Source organism: Paroedura picta, chromosome 7 (genome assembly GCF_049243985.1).
Source record: "Paroedura picta isolate Pp20150507F chromosome 7, Ppicta_v3.0, whole genome shotgun sequence".
NCBI lineage: Eukaryota > Metazoa > Chordata > Lepidosauria > Squamata > Gekkonidae > Paroedura > Paroedura picta.
Window position 1 is genome coordinate 88,637,412 of NC_135375.1, and position 22,918 is coordinate 88,660,329.

The 22,918-nt window shown below is 43.1% G+C and overlaps 1 protein-coding gene across 7 annotated transcripts in view; it reads right to left on the minus strand.

Annotated features, from left to right (window-relative positions):
• The window catches only part of LOC143841251 (PALM2-AKAP2 fusion protein-like), a 105,679-nt gene that overhangs the window by 22,392 nt on the left and 60,369 nt on the right, over positions 1–22,918 (minus strand). For 6 of the 7 annotated variants that reach the window (XM_077345322.1, XM_077345319.1, XM_077345325.1 and 3 more), the window contains exon 2: positions 998–3,374. In XM_077345322.1, coding sequence (XP_077201437.1) covers positions 998–3,266 — 2,269 coding nt within the window. In that variant the 5' untranslated portion in view covers positions 3,267–3,374. Of the gene's footprint in view, positions 1–997; positions 3,375–16,128; positions 16,237–22,918 lie in introns of those variants that run through there. The other variant, XM_077345323.1, reaches the window with a different exon arrangement.

The following is a 22,918-nucleotide window of genomic DNA, read 5'->3' on the forward strand; positions in this document are numbered from 1 at the left end:
GTTTGACTACCCCTGCTCTTGGAGGTCTATGGAAGCAACCTAGGGACCACAGGGACCTCAGTGGGCACACTACCTCTAAGTATCCATTTTCTCCAATGGAACTCATCTCTGTGGTCTGGAGATGAGCTGTATTCCCAAGAAAGCACCAGGTCCCACCAGGAGGCTAGCATCCCTAAGGACCAAACATTTAGGTAGATTGTACAGTTTCCCCTCTGAAATAAATATCAGCTCTTGCAGAATGCCGGCAGTTGGCAAAACAGCTCCTCTCACGGTCTTCATCTAAACCAGGAATTCTTGCAGACTTTGTTTAATGAAGGCTCAAAACACAAGAGCTCTTATCAAGGATCTTCCAGCATCTCAACTTGGCACAGTGTCAGCAGCCACTGTGGTCCTTTTCCTGACACCCGGACGTTCTGCAGCCTATGCCTTCCCAACCTGTAAGCTGTAGGAGGAGGTGGTGGTGGGCCTGGTACCTTTTGCGTGAAATCAGCCATTCACAGAGGAAAAAAAGCAGTGAGGGGGCAGGAATTAATTTGCTCATTTTTTGAGCACAAGACATGAGCCTGCACCTCGGGGATGCTTGTTTCTTCAGCAACAGCTGTTTCAATCACAACCCCCCCCCCCTGTGCAAGGGGGCAGGTTCCAAACTGGGGGACACTGCTCAGAAAAGCCACAAATGGAATGCAAAGCGCCAGAAACTGAGTGAGTATCACTGAACTAGAAGAACCTCATTCTAATCCTAAAAGTTGTTCTCCTTATCATAATGAGTACCAGATACTGGAGAAGTACAAGAAGAGATCATAATGTCACTTGTGAGTTTCTCTGAAGTATTTAGTGACATACTTCTGCGTTACAGACCTTTGATCTGCCTCCGCAAGCCAGTCCTTACTTCCTTTGAGAAGGATTCTGAATAAGGATAAACATTTGCCACCAACAACACCCCCCCTCTGTCATCCTCAGCTTTAGACAAACGTAAGCAAGAAGTCAGGACTCTTACCTGGTGCAGTTTTGTAAGACACAGTTCTGGTGGCTGGTACGGGTGCACCCTTTGCTAAGGGACTCTGCGTCACCGGCATCCCTTGCCTCTGTCTTTTGAGTTCCTCCTCTCTTTGCTGGGCTGCTCGGATCTCTTCTTCTATCATGGACAAAGTCCTCTGCTTTTTGGACCTTAGTTTGAAAGGCCCTACAGTCACCTCGGTTTCTTGATGAGCCAGAATGGAAGCCGTGCTCCGTAGCTCAGCAGCTTCCGAATACTTGCTGAAATAGCTGACTTCTGGCTTGGTTTCCTCCACAGTGACTGGTTGGAGAGGATGAGCAGCAAGCGACAGTTGTGGAACTTGCTTCTCCCTGAGTACTAAGTCTTGAGTTGCTGAAGACTTTGGTGCTGTGTCCTTTTTCTCTTGCATGGGAGAGGACACCTGAGGTGGCTGAAAAGTTGGATTGTGCTGCTTCTCAGAACAGGGTGTCTTATCTGCTGCTTCCTGACTATCAGCCTGGTGGTTTCTATGCTCTGTGGCATCTTTTGGTTGCTTGGAGCTCAGTTTGTCAGCCTGCTCAGCTATGGCTTGTTGAATGGCATTTTGAACCAGTAGACCAGCCTGGTATTCCAACTGCTCATCAATGAGCATGGAGTCAAGTGATGGGGAAGAAGGAGAGTAAAAACCATGGTCACTCAGTGACTTGGAAATGCCCTCAGAAGGTGTGTTAGCTTGAGGAGTCTGGGGCAAGGAGAAATCGGTGAGTGAGTTTTCTTGGAGGGCGTTCATCGTCTCATTGGAAGCACCACTGTCGCTGACGTTGTCCATGCTGAAGTCGTTGGAAAGTGTTTCCAAAACAGTTGTATCCTGAGATCTCACCGACAACTCATCCAAACCAGAGTCCAGCTCCTCTGGTAGGAAAGACACAATGGCAGACCTGGAGAAGTGGTCCAGTATGCTGTGGTCATCATCCTTCACCACTGTAAATACTGCCTTTGCACTCATGAATTCGCTATCATCCGCCCAAGCTTTTGCTGTCTGACCAGGTTTTGCAGATGGGGGTGTTCTCATTAAGTCACCAGAGCTGTTCTGAATTCCTATGCTGCCGTCGTCTATGATACAAGAGACCCTCTCTGCTTTTACAATAGTTACATCATTATTGCCAGCCTGTACGCTTTGACTGTACAGAGACACGGGCTTTGAAACTGGGTGTGTTCGCTGGTCTAATTGGGACGGGCCGATTGGTTTATAGAAAGGTTGGACAGTGAACATCTTGGGAGTCCCTGACCTCTTGGGCACAGCTGTGCTGCTTGGCTGCCCTGAATTTTCCATTAACTGAAACTGTTTCCGGGCAGTTGAGAAATCTATTTGCTCTGTTACGATATCGTCCTTTTTCATGCCGCTTGGATCTGGTGGTGTGCAGGAATACGAAACGTGCTTCGTGGCTGTTGATGGCGGCGGCTGCTGCTGTTTTTCTTTGCGTTCTCTATACTTCTTGTGAGATTCCAAGTGTTCATCATCTAGCTGTTCCTCAAGAGTTTTCTCCTGGGGTGGGTTCCACCACTTGGCTGCTATGCCCGGGTTTTTCTTCACAGCTTGGCTCCTGATGAGCTCCCGCCTCTCTTTTTCCAGCTCCATCATCTCCTCAGAAGGCCTCACTTTGCGCACTCTGTACTTCTCTTTCATGTCTTCCTCCTCAAACAGTTTGGATGGCTTTTTCTCTTCGTGAAATGCTCTAAGCTCAAACTTAGCTTCTTTCTTAAGGGTAGTTAATGTTGCCTCTCCATCTCTGGAAGACCTTGAGCTTGTGGAAGAGCTTGGACTCGCTGGTCCTTTCAGGTCGTCACTGTGTTCCCCTTGCAATCTATCCGGAGAATGGCCGTTTGGTTTTAGCTTCTCAGATGCTACATTTATCCCATCGTGTTCAGTAGCCGGAGGTGCCAGCCCACCAACCACCAGGGTGTCCCTTTCATGGGGTGATGTGGAATCCTTAGTATTGTGAGCAGATGGACCACAGCCATCAATGACAACAGATGCACTTGGCTCAGGGGAGGAAGAAGTCATCCCGTTAAAGGGATTATCGGCAGCAGAGTCACAGCAGTTTGCTTCTAGCACCTCATCCAAGTATCTGATCTCTTTAGCAACCTCACTGTCCAAGGACTCATGTCTGTCTTTAAGCCCATTGTGACTGGCAGCAGGGGAGAGTGAGTGAGTCTGATTGTCTACTGCAAGCATTGAACTCCCCACAGGGATGGTTTTATGTTCCGAGGCAAGAGCTTCAATTTCCATTTTCCCTTCCTTTGTCGTGCGCACGCTGCCCGGCTCCAGGAAATTGGCACAATATCGGTCTTTCTCGTTTCTCAACCTGATGTCATCCTCAGAGATTTGAGATGATTTCTAAAAGGAGGACAGAGGTAGAAAATCAGTAATGGAGTCCTATGAAGTCTTTTTATAAAAAAAGAAGAGGAAAAAAGTAGCAAATTTCATCTGAAAAGCGAATTTATTTTCAAGGAAAAAGAAATGCTACTTATACCAGATATATGCAAATGTCCTCTTATAACTGGGAAGCCAGTAAAACCATCATTCAATCTGCAGTTTCTTTCCATTTAATTATATCAGTTGATGATTAATCGCTGATTAGGTAAATTTTACTTTATTTAAGTCTGAGTCCACTGGCACTTTTAAGACAAACAAAATTTTATTCAAGGTATAAGCTTTTGTATGCATGCACACTTCATCCGACAAAGTGTGCATGAAAATGTCTTGATCTTAAAGCTGCCCCTGGAATCAAACTTTGTCATTCTGCTTCAGACCCACATGGCTACCCACCTGAGTTTACATTTCAATGCCACTTTCCTACCTAATTTGGGCCTTCAAAGCGTCAAATACTTAAAAACAACTTTAAAACCAATACATACATTGCTATAAAGCAATAGCTAAAAACAGGAAGGAGGGACAATAAGGGAATGCCAAACTAAATGAAATGGTCTTCAATCTTTGGGACAAAATAATAATGAAATGTGGAGAGACTGATTTTCCTGGATTGATTTTTATGTTTTAGCAAACTACATTTTAATAATAATCTTTATTCTATTAGCCTACCCTTCCCATGGGCTTCAGGCTGGGTAACATCAACAGTAAATTATATAAATAACATTAAAATACATTTTAAATTAAATTAAAAACATTTTACAATCCATGCCTCTGGAATGGTTTTGTAATTTTTAATCATTCACAGATCATTCTGGCATATTTTGTAGATTGAATTTCTAGATTTTACTACCAGGCTGCATAATTTAGTATCAGCGCCTCTTTGAAAAATCTAGGAGATTATGGTTAAGAATTTATACTTCTGAATTTCTTGTAAATAACCAAAAAGGAAATGTAGTGAAATGCTGACAGATTACTGGATGCTAAAGACAGGCATTCACCAGGTCACCTGTGGTGAGTAGTAACTGCTTCCAGGTAACCAAGCAGGGAGACTTTACAATGATCATTTATTTATTTGTTGATGACATGCCTAGTGTAGCCAGGAGATCCAAGGATTGTCTGGCAGTCAAGCAAGGGATGTTTGGGGTTGATTCTGCCATTGCCTGCCTCTAAGTATTTCTTGGAAGGAAGTCCTTGGAAGTCTCCCATCCAAATATTAACCAGAATTAGCTCTGCTTAGCTTCTGAGATCTGGTGGGAACAGGTTTGCCTGGGCTATCCAGGGCAGTGCAGGATGCTTTATTAATGTCACTTCAAACTCTCTTTCTAGTCTACAAATCACTCACATGGTACATGTGGACAAGTCATTTTTTTATAGCCTGGTAAAATCTGGGGTCTTGTTTCCAAAACTCATACTGAGTATGATGTCTGAGACAGAACGTCTTCTCAAGCTTCAGGGAATACAATGAGGTCATCAGCTGAGATATTTCAATAAAACTGAGATACCATGTGGTAATAAGAATTACCCTTTTTATTGTAAAGCTTTAATACACGCTACAGATCTTTTTATCCCTTAGGGAATTTGGCATGGCTAAAGATTAAAGGTTTTCAAAATAAAAGACAAAAGTTAACCATGATGCTCCTCCACAATGACTCCTTTATTATGAGCTACTTCTGTGGCTGCTATTAATATATTCAGCACAACATCTTAAAATAGACACCAGAAACCCCCCATTTTTCTTATGGTCCCATCCTAAGAGAAAGGAATGATTGTTTCTTTTTTAAAAAGGGTCTTAAAGGACAACTTTAATCTGAGTTGAAAACCATTTACTAACTAGAAACAATCAATGCCTAAATTAAATACACTTTCCCTCAAAAATAGACTTCCAAAAATGTATTGCAATAAACAGAAAAAGAGGGGGGGGGGATCCGTAGCTAGAAACTGGAAATATGTTTGCAACTGCAAAACCTGAAGGTGATATTATGGTTTGGTTACAAAATGTTGGTATGATGTTGCCAAAGTTAAGAATGGTATACTGCCAATTCAGGTTGCAAATTCTACTTACTTTTAAGGTCAAATTTAAACACATACTCAAATCCCTACGATTTAAATGGAATTTGAAAGTTTGGTTACAGATTGTCCCATAAATATTGACATGTAAGGGCAACTTCTCTCTTTTTGATTATCCACCTGAAACTTTTGTATCAGAGCCAAAACAAACAAACACAGCTGCCAACTTTTGACTATGATCACAAATGACAGATAATCCTTAAGCATTTAACAAAGTCAGCTAGTTTTATGACAGAATTTCAGAAGGTTAGTCTTTTGGCAGAAATTATAAATATTCTTAACTATGGTTTGCAAAGCTATTTCAATGCCAGTTGTGAGGGGAACTTATAATCAGTACACATGTAACAGCAAAATTGCCCTCAAACCAGGATTACGATAGCTGAAATTTACAACAGGAAGAAAGGAGCCAATGAAGAAGAAAAGTTGGTTTTTATACCCTACTTTCTCTTATTGTAAGGAGTCTCAAAGTACCTTAAAATTGCCTAGCCTTCCTCTCCCTACAGCAGGCACCTAGATGGTTTCCGCACCAGGAATTTGGCCCAACATGCTGCTCATTGTGGATCAGGCCAAATTCCTGCTTCTGCATGATGTCGGCACCAGTCTTGGGCCATCCCAGGCTGGCCCAACTCCATCCCTCATTTGCCCCGTGATAAGGGAACATGAATAAATCTGCAAAATCAAAACTTTAAAACAGCAAAATGACAGGAAAGGTCAATGAACCCTTTCCCTGCCTATCATTTTCCTGGTTCTAATTGCTCCCCAAAGTCGCTTTCCTCCCTGTGGCATTCTAAGTATGTTTGCAACTGTAGCCTTGGGAAGGGCGAGCTATCGTCAAGAACCAGTGTGAAGGTGCACAAAACCCAACAAAACAAAATTCTTGGTACGTTATTATTTAATGGTTTTTATAAGGCGTTTTCCACTGTTCCTCACTAGGCTAAACAGATTTATATTACACAGGCATGCACTATTGTGTAGGGAGACTGCTGAGACACTGGTAACAGTGCACACATGTAAGAAAAGAATTCACAGAGAAAAGACAAATATTATCAACGTCTCAGCACAAAATGAACCATTAAAGTAAAACAGATGTGTCTGTTCGAGTCCAGCGTCTTCACTTTCTTGACTGTTTGTCTGTTAAAATCTGATGCAGCACTGTTATATCACAATTTCTGCATTTAGTGCGGAAAGGAAAACAAGAGTTTTAGCATTAATTGTATAACTTAATTAGCAGAAAGCCATATTAATATCCTCATTACATAATTATCTTATATACATTTAACTATCCCAAAGCAAGACAAGCAATTAGGAGATTACATAATAATCTCTGATTATTATGAAGATTACATAATAATCACTGATTATTAGCACTACCCTCATAATTAAAAATGTTGGTCTCTCAAAACATAAAAGCGAGTCCACAAAGAACTGTCACCAAAACACCTGAGCAATGCAATGCGAAGAATAAGAAGGGAAAAAACAGGGGAGGGGGGAATCTCTGAATAAAGAAAACATGTTTTAATAACGTAAGCTCTAAGGACAACCAAAGTTAAGAACTTTTAGAGGTTGCTTATTTCAATGGGAAAGATAAGCCTGTGCTTAAATCTGTATAACTGAAACCAGTAATGCTTAATTTTAGCTCAGCTGCCTTCAGTGGAAATGTGCCATATTATTGGAAATTAAAATACACAAAATGACAAAAATATCCTAATGTCAGAATGGAATTTGTTAGCACAGTTAGCTGAAGACCCACTGAAATAAATATATTTACTTTCGTGTGAGCAGTTGTTAACACTGTTAAAAGAGCTACAATTGACAGTATAAACTTGACATTTCAATGGTAAAAATATTTGAAACAAGGGATCTATATTTTGCTGATGCTCCCAGGAAAACAGAAAATACCAAAGAAATAGATCATAGAATTATAGAATCATGGAATAATAGAGTTGGAAGGGACCTCATGGGTCATCTAGTCCAACCCCTTGCACTATGCAGGACACTCACATCTCAATCACTCATCTACTGTAATCTGCCACCCCTTTGCCTTCACAGAATCAGCCTCTCCGTCAGATGGCTATCCAGCCTCTGTTTAAAAATTTCCAAAGATGGAGAACCCACCACCTCCCGAGGAAGCCTATTCCACTGAGAAACCGCTCTGTCAGGAACTTCTTCCGCATGTTTAGATGGAATTTCTTTTGAATTAATTTCATCCCATCCCATCTCAGTGGTCTCCTTTCTAGGCTAAACAGACCAAGCTCCCCCAAACTTTCCTCATATGCTGGTTTCCAAACCCCTCACCATCTTTGTTGCCCTCCTTTGGACACGTTCCAGTTTGTCAACATCCCTCTTCAACTGGGGTTGTGTAAGAAAGCAGCAAAAATGAAACAGGAATGTCAAATTTACCGACATTCCTAGTTTAAATAGAAGAGGAAAACATATGAAAACTTCTAATATCTCTTTCTTAATCTAATACTGGAATTTCCCCTCTGTGGCAGGCTTACCATCATAGTAAACTACAGGCTAGGATCTAGCATCACAATTAAAGTCATTAGTAATAACGCTGGAACATGGATGTTCCTATGTATGACTTATCAAAGCCCGGAAAAAACAAATGAACCATTCCTTGGAAATACATGGAATAGAGCTTGAATGAGTTACTATATACTCATGTAGCTGGCAGATGGTAATGGAATGAGAGAATGGATTAGGCAAACCAAATCTATGCGTAAAAACATATTTTGTGAACTCTCATTTCCTTGCCATCAGTTATCATGTGATCCCTTTGTAATAACCATCAAATAAAACTTTCATATAATTATGGAATTCTGGTCCTGGATTAGTATTGTGTCTTTCCACACCGTACAGAGCTAAGTATTCAAGTTCCACCACTTTTAATGGTTTTTATAAGGAGGTTTCCACTGTTTTCTGGATATCTTTGCCTGGGACGTTCTGTGTTCCAAACCCTACTGCAGCCATTGTTGTGACTGTAAAATGCTATTTCTTCCAACCACTTGGAAGGAGCTATATTTAGTAAACACAGCATTTTCCACACATGCCTGTTTTGTCTTTCAGTACTAGATGCTATGTTATCAGTGACATTTGTACAAAGTACTTGGGTAAAACTGCAATTATTTGTGAGGTTTTTTGTTGTCAAGTTAACAATCCTTGAGCTTTAATTGAAAGTACTTTATTGCCTCTAGAGCCTCTTGTGGCACAGAGTGGTAAGGCAGCCGTCTGAAAGCTCTGCCCATGAGGCTGGGAGTTCAATCCCAGCAGCCGGCTCAAGGTTGACTCAGCCTTCCATCCTTCCGAGGTCGGTAAAATGAGTACCCAGCTTGCTGGGGGGTAAACGGTCATGACTGGGGAAGGCACTGGCAAACCACCCTGTATTGAGTCTGCCATGAAAACGCTAGAGGGCGTCACCCCAAGGGTCAGACATGACTCGGTGCTTGCACAGGGGATACCTTTACCTTTACTTTATTGCCAAACAAGAGAGGACAAGTCCTATCTTTCCAAAGGTGTTCTACAATGAGGTTTTGGCTACAACTCTGTGGATAAACCAGACCCATCAAACATCAGCAAGTGTTGACCACCCTATTCAGCTTCAGTAGCACTGCCTGCTTGCCTCATGATAAGGATTTTCATTATCTTCCTTTAAAAAAAACCCTCAAGAATTTCTCTGAAAAAGATCTAGTACAAGAAGAACAGCATAGGATAAATATACATACAAAGGATGGGGACAAGGAACCAAGCACTTCAATCCCGAACATTGAAGCCATTCTACATGCCATGGGTCAAATCACTTGTTTCGGTTTAGCTAATGCAACATGGCCTTGAAAGTTATTAGTGATATAGTAAGAGCTTCAGGGGGTCATGAATCATAGTCCTGTACTCCATTTTTAAAAATCCCCACAATAATCTTGAGATTTAGGTTAGGTTGAGAGACGACGACTGACCCGAGATCACCTAGTGAATTTAGGGAAGAGTGTAGATTAGAAGGTGGTCTTCCACAGCCTGCTTCAGCATTCTAACTACTCTTCCCCTGTACATGATCACCGCTCTACCCCTTGTCCATATCCAAACTCTTGAACGGCTTGACTGTGTGCTCATTACCAGGTTAAGACAAACCTGAACCATGAATGAAGGAAAATTCAAAAAAGAAAAAGTACAGCTCTGCTTCTAGTAAAATCAATACCAAAAACGTCCATTGAGGCTTATGGATAAAGACTGCAGTTGAAGTTAAACAAATTCCCAAGCATTCATCTGTATGCATGAGTGGGTGGTCTAGGAACAAAAAAAGATGCTACACGTCTAAGAGGATTTGCACAAAAACCTACTATTAGAGAAGCAAAAGGTAATTATCGTAAAAATGGTGGCAATTGCTGGATTAGAAAATAAATGTGTGCTAAAAAAAATGATTTTAAGTATATTAGTTCTGCTCAGCTGGTAACAGGCAAATGGTGATAAGTTTAGGTTGCAGACTAATACTTAGAATAAGCCATTTGCTGCTGTTGGTTCCAGCTGCCCCACGATGGCCTACAATATAAGATACAACAAGGGAATTTCTTTGTGTTGACACGTTATGTACATGTTCACAAGTGTGCGGCATACCTAAGTAACATCAGTAATTTTAAAATTAGAATGGCTTTTATTGCTCTGCATTTCCAGACTATGCCAACAGCCTATCTGGAAGGTAGATATACCTGGATATCAGTAGATTTAAGGACATGTGTCTGTGGACAACCAGCTATAGAACAGTGGTCCCCAACCTTTATTAGGCTGGGGACCGGCAGGGCATCGGGCCGCGACCGCGCCCGCGCGGGCCACGCCCACGCTTCAGGCCGCGCCCGCGGATCGAGCCGTGGCCGGCCGCGCCCGCGAGCCACGCCCGCGGATCGGACCGCGCCTGAGAGCCACGCCCGTGGATCGGGCTGCGCCCGCGAGCCACACCCGCGGATCGGGCCGCGCCCGTGAGCCACGCCCGCGGATCGGGCCGCGCCCGCGAGCCACGCCCGCGGATCGGGCCGCGCGGGCGCGGCCTGCACGGGCGCAGCCTGGCCCTGCTTCCCTCTCCCCGCCCTCCCCACAGTAAGTAGCTTCCCGGGCTGCAAGCTTGCGGCCTGGGAAGTTTTTTACTGCGGGGGGGCGGGGAGAGGGAGCTGCGGCCCGGCGCCATGGCCTTCGCGGCCCGGCGCCGGGCCGCGGCCCGCAGGTTGGGGACCACTGCTATAGAAGGTCTAATTCATTATGTGCGTCATTGTCTTCTCTAAGACCAAGATCCAATTTCTTGGGAGAGGTGGTTGATATGTGTAGTGGGCATTGTTGTTGTTAGGTGCAAAGTTATGTCCGACCCATTCCAACCCCATGGACCTTCCTGTCCTCTACCATTCCACGAAGTCCATTTAAGTTCGCACCAACTGCTTCAGTGACTCCATCCAGCCACTTCATTCTCTGTCGTCCTCTTCTTCTTTTGTCCTCAAGCGCTCCCAGCATCCTCTGAATGCCCAGTGGGCATACAAAGGATGAAATATTATGCATGTTGTTGTCAGATGTAGACCCTCACATTACCTACAAAGTAGCCTTATTTTCTTTAGCTGCAAGAAAAATCAGGGACAGATTTGTCAAACATAGTTTTATATGACCTGTCCAGGTATAGTTATTCTGTATTAATGATTTCCATGTATGTAGTTTACATAGTTTTAAAGTTGCTCATTGTAAAGCTTGCAAACGGCCATTCAGTTATATGCAATAAGCTCATGTTCAAAAGTAAAACTTCATGATAGAGAAAGAAAGCAGGCCAGCGTAGCCAAACAGGCCCTCATGGAAGCCAGGTTTGAATCTTCACTCTGTCATGGAAACTCACTGGGTGACCCTGGGCCAATCACCCATGCTCAACCTAACCCAACTCACAGCATAACTGTAGGGATAAATCAGAGGAGAGGAGAGCAAAGTAAGCTGCTTCATGCCCCCACTGGGGAGAAAGGCAGGGTATAAATGAAGTTGATAAATATAATTCCTTCATTCTACATCTATCACACCTTCCGCCCATCATGGTCTTCCATGTACTTATGCTGAGGAAGACCAAAATTAATGCCAAATAAATAAAACAGAAAGGCTTGGATATAATTAATGTATATGTTGGGGGGAGGGGGAGGCGACCCTAGTTCTACAAATTGCAAGGTTGCCAGTTGCACTGGCTGCCAGTTGCAGCCCAGATCAGGTTCAAGGTTTAGATATTACCTTTAAGACTATATGCAGCCTGGGTCCCACATACCTGAGAGACCGCTTGCCTCCTTATGCCCCCTGCAGGACGTTGTGTTCTGTGTCTGCAAATTTACTGGATGTCCCCGGCCCTAGAGAAGTGCACCTGGCCTCGACCAGGGCTAGGGCTTTCTCAGACCTGGCCGTGACTTAGTGGAATGACCTCCCGGGAGAGCTGTGGGCCTTAACAGAGCTTTCACAGTTCCACAGGGCCTGTAAAACGGAGCTCTTCTGCCAGGTCATTGGTTGAGGCCGGGGGCAGAAAGATCTTGGGGCCCCTCCCCCCAGGCCAACCTTTAACATCTGGTCAACCCATATGTTCCCGAGGTGCCACCATTTGGGGGCTGGCTGGAGGGTGAAAGAAGAGGCTTGTGCCAGTTATGGGACCCAAGCCACCCAGATGTAAAATAGTACCATCCGTTTAACTTTGTGTCTCTCTCACCTTTATATATTCTATTTCCCCGCTATCGCATTACTGCACCGGCTGGCTCCCAACTCTCGTTCTAGTGCAGCTACCATTTTAATAAACAGAACTATTTGTTTATCGAATTCATCAACAACCTTGGGGTGCTTTGGTCACAGGATGTGGCAGTCAGGAGGGTAACACAGGTCATCACTGCCAAAAAGGCAATTTTCATTTCTGCACACAGCAATTTGTTGGAGATTAAATAGAATGTGAATACCGCTCTGTGCTTTGCTTTGAAAATTTGTGAGGCTGCCTGCTTGGACGCTGTTGATGGGCTGAATTCCTACATAAAAGTGGAACATTGGTCTGATCTTGCCAGGCAAGACTTAGATTTATAAGCACAGCAGGTACAATCTGTACCCCTAGGGAAGCAATGTCAGTAAAGACCCTGCCTGTCTACAGCATCCTTCCTTCAGAGAAAATCATTTCTTCTCCTTAGCAATGCCAGAGCAATAAAAAGGCACAAAGCAGCCATAAGAACATGTGATGGATGGTACATAGCTGATGGAGCAAATCATGAATTACAGAATTCAAAGAAAGTGTGTAATCAAGAGGCAAGAGAACAGTTACGGGGGCAGAAAGCAATAAATAGGTGCAGTGAAGTTTCACACTTACGCAAGTCTTCAGAAATAGGCTGCCATACAATGGCAGGAAATATAGGTTCTTCATTGGGGCTGCTCAGAACCGGGTGTACTGATGAACTGCACCTTCATGGCCACAGACCGCATCATCATCAAGGGCCTCAAATCACAAGACTCCTCAGTCTACCCTCTTAGTCAAGATGGCCTTCACAGGTTTCGACCACATTCTTCCCAATTTTGGGTTTATCTGTACCCACATGACCATTTCTTTGCTGCAGGAAGAGTTCACCCTTGATATTCTCCCACAACTAAGTTTCTCCTGAAGTTATTGAACTGCAATTTGCTGTGTTCTTTATTAGAACATCATGTCCTTCTGCTGAGTTCAATGACACCCTTACAGGAAAAATGACCTACAAGTGTATCCTCTTGCCTCAAAAAAGTCAAAATAATCCTATCCATAAAAACTTTACCTTCTTTCTTGTCCTATTCACCAATATAATTCATTATCTGTTACCACATCCTTCTAGTTTCAGGGCTTCTTGGAGCTACCAATGATCCCTAGACAAAGATTTTCTCTGACACTCCACCTAAGACCCAACCCAAACATCATATAAAAGTGAATCACATGCCTTGCTTGGGTCCATGGGCACTAGGCATTTGGGCCTTCTAGTCCCCTCCCCTTTGCAGCCTTGTTTAGATAAGCCTATCAAACTCAACCTGGGCTACAAAAGTGCCTATGAGTTTCATCCTTCTGGGACTTTCTATAAATTCATGTGAAATCTTTGTTGTGGGGATATGTATGTATCTACCTGTCTCCTGTTCCAAGTGAAAAATAAGACCTACTATTTAAAGCCAGATAATCAAATAGTGAAGAATGCAGTATTGTAAAACTTGGTTTCCATGGCTGTTGGCAGCTCCCCCTTAAAACAACAACAACAAAAAAAGGAGGGCTAAGTTTATGCAAAAAGGTCATGGTACTTCATTGTGGATAATGAAAAACCCAAGAGTCTAACATGTCAAGTCTTTAAATAAGCAGATAAGTACAAACAGTGAGCAACATTTAGATTTCAAATTGTGGAAGTTCTGTACATGGAAACACAAAACTGTCACTGTCATGCATTGCAGGCGTTTGCAATGCCCAGGCTTAGAAGCAAAAAGGGGCTCTGGTATGGAGAGCCACCCACCCAGCTGGCCCTGTCATTGTCCAAATTATTTTCTTGTAGCCAGGCTCACTTTTGAAACAGAGGTACTGAAGAAAAGCACCTGGTGCTTCAGAGAGGTAAGCTGAGAGCAAAGATAAAATTCTGCCCTCCTCACTTGTGCAGTTCTTTTGCCAACCTCTCTTGTTTCATGAATAGGGACAGTTCCATGTTTCGAAATGTGCCACCTTTGCTGTCACATCTAGCTGGAGTTCTAACAAAAGAAGAAAAGTAGAACTAAACGCATTGGTTGGAACCTAGAAAGCGACAGCAAAGGCCTTCCGGCTGCTGAGTGGGATTCTTCCCTTTACTCACAGTTCTCCATCATAAACTCCTTTCAAATCTTTTAATTTCAGAAGTATTTGGACCTGAGGGCTTGGGGGGGGGGGAGTTCCAGAGAAAGACAAGCCCGAAATAGGGATTTGAGTTTCATGGTTCTTTAGATCCTGTCTACTAGGTGAAACCGACAAACAAAAAAAATGTGCTACCCAGATGGCAGTGGGAAGGTTCATAAAGAATATCTCAGAATTTCTTCTTGCAAGTAGAGCTGGCAAATTCTTTACATGCCATTGCTGTTTCCGTGCTACAACATATGACCTACCATGTGAGTCTAAACTGTTAGTAATTTCACTATGCTTGCACAGTCTTATTACCCTCCCCATCTAGCTAATTTCACTGGAATTATGACTTAGAAATTTCCTGCCTCCTCCTTTTATGGACAAAAGGCACTGGAGGAATCCTAATGAACATGACATTCCCACCCTCAACCCACTCCCTCCTACTCTTCTTTTTACCCAGCCCAGATTCCCTATTTCCTGCTGGAGAAATAGACACCAATGAAATCACATCTGGATTCTGTTAAGGTATTTATTTATGAGATTAACACATTTTCATCAATGTTGCCCTAAAAGAGAATATTGTGTAGGAGGGGAAACCCTTTCAAATATATGGCTAACTAACTGTTTAAACATTTTGGGATAGTCTGAAGTCTCCAGTAACGGATCATCATCAGTATACTATAAAGTTGAAGTACAGTTCCACCCATTCCTTCTCACCCCAAAAGGGACATCTAGTTGAGTAGGAAGCCAAACATGCTACAATGTACGTCTCATTCGAATTATGAGAGTAAAGCAACAATATAGCTTACTTAGACAACTATATATTGACAAATACCAACGTCATAAACTATGATTCCTAAACAAACACATACTATTTAAATCCCTACAACCAGAATGACAAACAAGAAGCAAAATTCAGTTTTAAAAAATGGACATGGGGAAGGAGTAAAAGGTTCATAGGAATAGTTAATCACCCATTGAAGAAGATCACTAGTTATAACAAGAACCTGGAATAACAATCCTAAACACTATTCTAGCTTCTAGATTAAATGACTAAGTCGTATAAAGGAGGCTTTGATCATGGTGATATGAAGGCTTAAACAGTTACTACACTGATGGGTACATTATTGAGAGAGAGAGAGAGAGAGAGAGAGAGAGAGAGAGAGAGAGAGAGAGAGAGAGAGAGAGAGAGAGAGAGAGAGAAACCAAGTGCAAACAGAAACAAGCCTCACTAGAAACATATCATGCCCAAAGCAAGGTACTACCATTGAGTTTCTTCACTGCCTGTCTGTACTTTGCCATTCAGAGGTATAAGTTGCATCTTGTAACAGGCTCTTGGGAAAGAAAGCAGCACAAACCTACAGGACCTCGAGGACGTTAAGCTGCACTGCAGCAAGAGAACGAGACAATTTTAGCACTGCAATCATTTAGCAAAAAGATTCCGAGTAAGATACGATCAGCTACTTCTGAAAATTATACACTGAACAGATGGGAAATTTTTCACCACTCGTACCCCTGCTTCATCGCATTTATTACGTTTTGCTTGGGACAGGAGCAAATTGCCTTGGTTGTCAAGATGGGGTGTGCGTGTGGGGGGAAATGCAGCTGGCTACTGCACTGTGCGTAGTTTCTGACACACGAGAGCTATGAATTCCTTAAACCTTCAATTAGTCTGTCTCTCGACTTCAACAGAAAACCCACACTTTCTAACTAAAATGCTAAACAGAAGGACAACCCACAGCATATTTTGTGTGTGTGTGTGTGTGTGTGTTGCCGGTAAAGGGGGGGGGGGTAGAAATAAGAGCTTACCTCTTTTCTCATTTGGAGCTCCAAACCTCCAAAAAGCGTGCCTCCCTTTTCCCCTGCTACAAAGGCTTCTTTTTTTAGCTCATCGAAATCAAATTCCTTCTCTGCCTCCATATGGGACTGTGATGTCAGAGAGCTGAGGGCTGGTTTATAAGTGGGGGGGGGGGAGAGCACGCACATGAGCTTCCCCCACTCTCAACCCATTCATACAAAGAAACATTAGAAAGCAAAATGTCAGCCTTTTGCAGTATAGGAAACTGAGAATGTCTAGCCACTACTGTTCTGCCAGCTTTTTAAATCCAATGAAGGGCAGTCATTCCAACAGACTGTATGAAACAGAGGACATTTAAGACTGATTGTTTTCAGGTTCAGCCAAAGAGGAACCTCCATACCACTGCAAGTGACACATTTCAAGGTTTGAAGGACCAAAGGGGCAGCCTTCAGCAATCATGCCTGTGAGAGGCGTGCAAACCGTTACTCTGCCATCTATGCGTAAATGCTTTCTTCATCCCATGACATTTGGGTGCAGCCACATTATTCCACACTGGAATTTAAAACCCATGCAAATGGTAGATGCCAGGCAGATAAGCTGTGCCGTTTTGGCTTGAGTCTTGCATTAAATTAGGTTTTATAAGCCGTCAATCGCCTAATCGCCTGTGCAAAATAAAAATAGTTTCTAAGGAGGCAATGTTTTAACATTAGACAAAATGTTGATTCTTTGATTCTTTCAGTTTATCAATGTTCCATACCTCATTATCACAGGAATATGTGGACAAGAGGGATAATAAAAGCACTGGGTTGGATCCTGCCAGAAAGATGTGCACAAGTGTGTGTGTGATCACACCTCCATTCTAAGGCAGCCCTCAACCTCTCTTGTAATGTTGCTCCCAATATAGGATGCGCCAATATCTGCCGGTTTAGTTTATTTCCAATTCACTACTGGTGATCAGGAGGACAATGAATTAAAGGGCTGTTTGGCTGTTTACAACTTGTTCTTGTTCACGTCATGTCTATTCACAGAAACAGGCTACCTGTAGTTATTAGACAGAAGAGGGATCATCTGGGGTTTGGCTTCTGATCTGCTTTCTACCCAGTTTTTTTTTTTTGGGGGGGGGGTCAAGAGCCAACTCTCTTCTGATAGCTGCAAGTGGGGCTCTACTGATCTCCCATCCTGGAAATTTTGCTGCCCTCTCACTTGCTGAGATTTGGCAAATTTAGCAGGAGCGGATGGTTGATCAGAAGACCAGCTGATTTCCCCGTACTCCATAAGGAATAAGGAAGGAATTGAGGGCTCTTTTCCTTCCCTTTTACAAGAAGGACAAGAACATTGCTTTAGACCCACACAAATTGCACACTCAAATGGGGATCCAGGGAGCATGCAAAACTACTGCTCTCCTCATGGACCACGGTTTTGTGGATTGTCTGAACTGAGTCAAAGTCTTCCAACACTTTGAAGCCTAACTAATTTATCTTGGCAGGAGTTTTCATAGACAATAGCCTTCTTGTATCTCATCAACAAAACACCAATAAATGTGCTCTTTTTTATGGTGCCACTTTGTCAGTTGCTTGCCACAGACTAAAATAGCCACTCTTCAGGAATTTACCCATGTGGTTAGCGCACATCCAAGATGATACACGGTACACTCTGGACACCACATGTTATTTCTTCCTGAGCTTGGAGGAAATGACAGTCAAGTGTGCAGCCTTCCCTGACATACTCTACTTTTCATGAAGCATAAATTTGCAGCAGACAAAGCCTACTTTTTTTTTTTAAGCTTGCATTAAATCCTTTCTTCACAGTTACAAGCATCCAAATCATTTGGCTGGAATGGGACATTATGGAAGAATCAAGAATCTTGCTACTACTACATTAGATATGCAAAACAAAAGTCATGAACTGAGACACAAAATAATTAACCGCAGGGATTTTATTGCTGTTTCTAGCTAACAAAGTCTCAAAGACAATTGGGGTAAAATAGCCAGCTCCCCCGCCTCCCAAATGAAAGCTTGTTTCTCTCTGTTTTTACTAAAACTCGAGTAGTACAAAAATGCCATCTATAACTAGCTATTTGATCTGTAATAAGCCTTTCCTGTGATGTTGCTCTAATAAAGTTAAAGGTAAAGGTATCCCCTATGCAAGCACCGGGTCATGTCTGACCCTTGGGGTGATGCCCTCTAGCGTTTTCATGGCAGACTCAATACGGGGTGGCTTGCCAGTGCCTTCCCCAGTCATTACCGTTTACCCCCCAGCAAGCTGGGTACTCATTTTATCGACCTCAGAAGGATGGATGGCTGAGTCAACCTTGAGCCGACTGCTGGGATCGAACTCCCAACCTCATGGGCAGACAGCTTCAGACAGCATGTTGCTGCCCTACCACTCTGCGCCACAAGAGGCTCTGTTGCTTTAATACTCTATATTAATGCACAATACTTAATATCTTACTAAGAAGTAATTTGCAGAGATAATCCTAAGAATTACAATCATGCAATTTAAAGAAAAAACCCTAATTCATATTCAGAAGTGATTCCTGTAACTCCCTCCACTTTTAAAATGGGTTATTACATAACCAGTACACAGATACACACCAGAGTTCCTACTGATTCTTTTCAGGTAGCAAGCTATGATTTTACTTTCAGATGGCTACATTTCATGAAACTCCATCCAGAAGTGTGTACCTGCATAGCCCTGGGCACAACAACTGCTTTGGAGTTCAGATGCCACTCTTGCTTGAATGACACTAGCAAAATATTCTGCAACACTGGGTGACATTCACAACACTGGTGTTCGTGTGCATGTGTGGAATCTGCACACATTCTTGTTAGTTTCCTCCCCAATGAAGGTTCTCTCATTTTAAGTGGGTAAAATGAAAAAAATTCAGAATAGAAAATAATTTTCTAAGAAATTTTCTATAAGCAAACACTCAGAGACAGACACACACAATCTTGCAGTACTTTTTGGTTCTTCTTCCCAAAACTGATAAAGGTAAAGGTATCCCCTGTGCAAGCACTGAGTCATGTCTGACCCTTGGGGTGACGCCCTCTAGCGTTTTCATGGCAGACTCAATACGGGGTGGTTTGCCAGTGCCTTCCCCAGTCATGGCCGTTTACCCCCCAGCAGCAAGCTGGGTACTCATTTTACCGACCTCGGAAGGATGGAAGGCTGAGTCAACCTTGAGCCCAAAACTGATATGCACATGTAAAAAATGGACTTGCCCTGGGTTTCAGAAATGCAGTGATAGCCAAGTGAGAAGACTGCACGATAACCACTCTGCAGTCTTTCTTTGTGCATAATTTTGAGCTTAAATGTGTGGGATGAGGACTTGCTCATATTTAATTGGTGACAGAGCTTTTCCTGGCCACGATGGGCTCTGAGAGACTGAAAAGAATTGTAAAGATAAGTATAAAATGTTTCTCTCTTCGTAATTTTTAATTTTCAAAGTATTCCGATTGTTAACCTATTTTATTTACTAAAATAAAATGTTTATATCCCATCTTGCCACAATGCCTAAGGTGGCCTACAGAATATAAACCACAGACAATGACAAAACGAACAAAGTTTGAGTGCAGCAACGCTATGTACATGTGGGTGGGGGAATGAGTCAGTATTCTGCTCTGTTACAGTTCCCTCCTGAGTGTAGACTCTTCCCCATCCTGTCCCAAACAATTCAGCCCCTTTTCCCACCAGTCAGCGTTTTCTGCCCTGTCTAGGCTCCAATTATTTCTGTTTCCTGTCTCCCACAGTCAGCTCCTTTATTTCCATGCCTTCAACAACACAAGTGCTTTCCCTCTTCCCTGAAAACCAGAGCATTCCTACCCCATCCATTCCTCAATTCCAGGGAAAAATCCAAGTAGCACACTTTGCACTGCTGTGATGTGAAATGCATCCCCAATGACATTCCCTGGGCTTTCAAACAACTGGTGCCATACTTTTAACAGTTATTAACAGATACAAACAGCAGCTTTTATTAAAAGGGATATTGGCCACAACTGGATACCCGGCATTGTGTACACTCAATCACTGCAGATGGCAGGAATCTGAGGTTTTTAAAAACACCCAGAAGCATCAGGGCAATTTCCTTAGATATTTCAAGGGAACAATTACAGTTAAATATTTCCTAAGCAAAAAAGATGTGGGAGGTTTGGATGGGAGGAGGGCTCCCAAACTCTTCTGTTCTATCATTTAAAAATGATTTTTAATTGAGGCTACCATCCTACCAAAAGTCATCATGTAACAGGGTGGTATCGGCAATGACACATCTGCCTCCAACACTGATGCAACCTGGTTACAGCATAACATCATTATTTTGTGCTGGTGTGTTGGCATAATTGTTAGTACGCCCCACCTTAACACATAACAATATTTTCTCAGGAAACGTTTTAGATTGGTTTCGAGCCAGCCCTGTGAGGGTTTCAGGGATGCTCTGATTAACAAACAAACCAAATGAATTCCTCAGCTAGCATGGTAAAAAAATACTTAGGCATCTGTTATGATGCACACATCAATGGCAGTGGATTAGTAACAACTGGCAAGCCCAGTTTCCTGCGTATTCTGAGGCCTGCTGAGGCATATCGGCTCATTTGTATTCCATGCAGCAGGGGTAGTCAACCTGTGGTCCTCCAGATGTTCATGGACTACAATTCCCATGAGCCCCTGCCAGCAAACGCTGGCAGGGGCTCATGGGAATTGTAGTCCACGAACATTTGGAGGACCACAGGTTGACTACCCCTGCCATACAGTATCTGCTGTTGTTGTTCACCCTGATGGAATGATTCTTGAGAGGGCTACTTGTACCCCAAGTAATTTTGTTTCACTAGGTAGGTTCACCTGTGCACCTTTACCAGTTTTCCTCTACATAGACACTGGGCTGGAATGCCTCCCCTTAGGTCATAGTGTATTTATGATAACAAGGGGGAAAGGACTGTTTTTCTCCCATGCTAATTGTTCTGGGAAGTAGAAGCAAAAAGAATCGGCAGATTTATTCTATTGTAACATGCATGGAGCCCTGACCTGGTCAGCCCAGGCTAGCCCAATCTTGTTAGACCCCGGAAGCTAAGCAGGGTCAGCTATGATTAGTATTTGGATGGGAGGCCACCAAGAAAGTCTAGGGCCACTAAGCTGAGGCAACGATAAACCACCTTTGCATGTCTCTTTGCCTTGAAAACCTATGGGGTCACCATAAGTTGGCTGCTACTTCACAAGTAAAACACACGGTAGATACGTATGTGGTAAGATGGGTAAAATTATAAACCAACAAAAGCGGACCTGTCAGGAGACGCAGAAGGAACCGGACAGCACTATAGGGAGACCTAATGAAATAAAGAACCAGAAGAAACAGTGAGCAATTCCCCAGCATTGATCTTGTGAAGAATACCTTGCTCCTGTACTTGGCATTGTGGCTGTGTTGCCAGAAACCTGCGGCAGCTCATCCTGGAATTCCTTTGAGCAATGGCAGCCCCACCCAGCCACCTGATCCAATGTGGAACGCTTTGTGGAAATGGCTGGACCCCTTGGGTGCAACATGCTTCCTGGTGTCCACTAAAATGCCCACCAGTAATGGTATAACCCTGCTTAGGATTGCACTGACATGTATTTTTCTGCATGATGTTTTCCTTCTTCAAAGTTCTTATTTTTGGATTTGTCTTGATGATGGATAATTCCCCACAGTGCACTTTGGCCATGTGCCTCTCCCCTGCTATGTTTAAGAGGATATTTTTATAAAGGGAACAGGACTGTAGTTTTAAGCAGTTTAAAACAATATTTCACAGTATGCTGTTTGCACTGCTCTTCTTTGTAAGCAGCCTTCAGTCTGTTGAGAAAGGGGGACTACAAAATTAAGTAAATAAAAAAGCATCAACTGTAAACTCTTTTGTCTCCCCGGTAGACCTACTCTAACAGCCAGCTTCAAATGAGTAGCCATGTTGGTCTGAAGTAGCACAATAAAATCAGAGTCCAGTAGCACCTTTAAGACCAACAAAGATTTATTCAAGGCGTGAGCTTTCGAGTGAAAGGTCTGAGGAAGAATGGTTGCACTCAAAAGCTCACGCCTTGAATAAATCTTTGTTGGTCTTAAAGGTGCTACTGGACTCCGATTTTATTCTGACAGTCAGCGTTATTCAGTATTTACTTTCATCCCTGACATGGCACCAGCAACGGTTCACCCACTCAGTTGGTATTCAACCCGCTTTGGCCTTCTAAGCATGCACATCAAAGGTCATGGCCACCATGTTCTAGAATGGGCTCACTTCCATCTGAGTCCTCAGGGCTAAGATGAATGTGGCTGAGAGTTACATACTGATTAACACTGGCTGGAACTGTCAAAAGGGCTGGGGGTGGGGCAGAGACAAGTGCACCAGTGTCACACCAGCATACAATGTCATTTCTGATGAAGGACTGTGTTGTCGTGATCTCTTTCACCTTGGGAGACAGGACTAGTCATTGTCTTGCCCTCTCTTTGCCTGTTGCTGCCATCACCTTGGGCAAAATCTAGCCCCTCTCTGAAGCTCACCATGAAAAAATAAACAGCAAGACTTGCAGGGCACGCAATCATACTTCGCCCATATCTATGTGCATATCCATGCTAATATAACAATAAACATTAGGTATGAGATGATACCTGAAAGTTATATTTCCATTAACAAACCTGTACCAGTTTCATAGAGCCTCTTGTGGCGCAGAGTGATAAGGCAGCAAATGCTGTCTGAAGCTGTCTGCCCATGAGGTTGGAAGTTCGATCCCAGCAGCTGGCTCAATGTTGACTCAGCCTTCCATCCTTCCGAGGTTGGTAAAATGAGT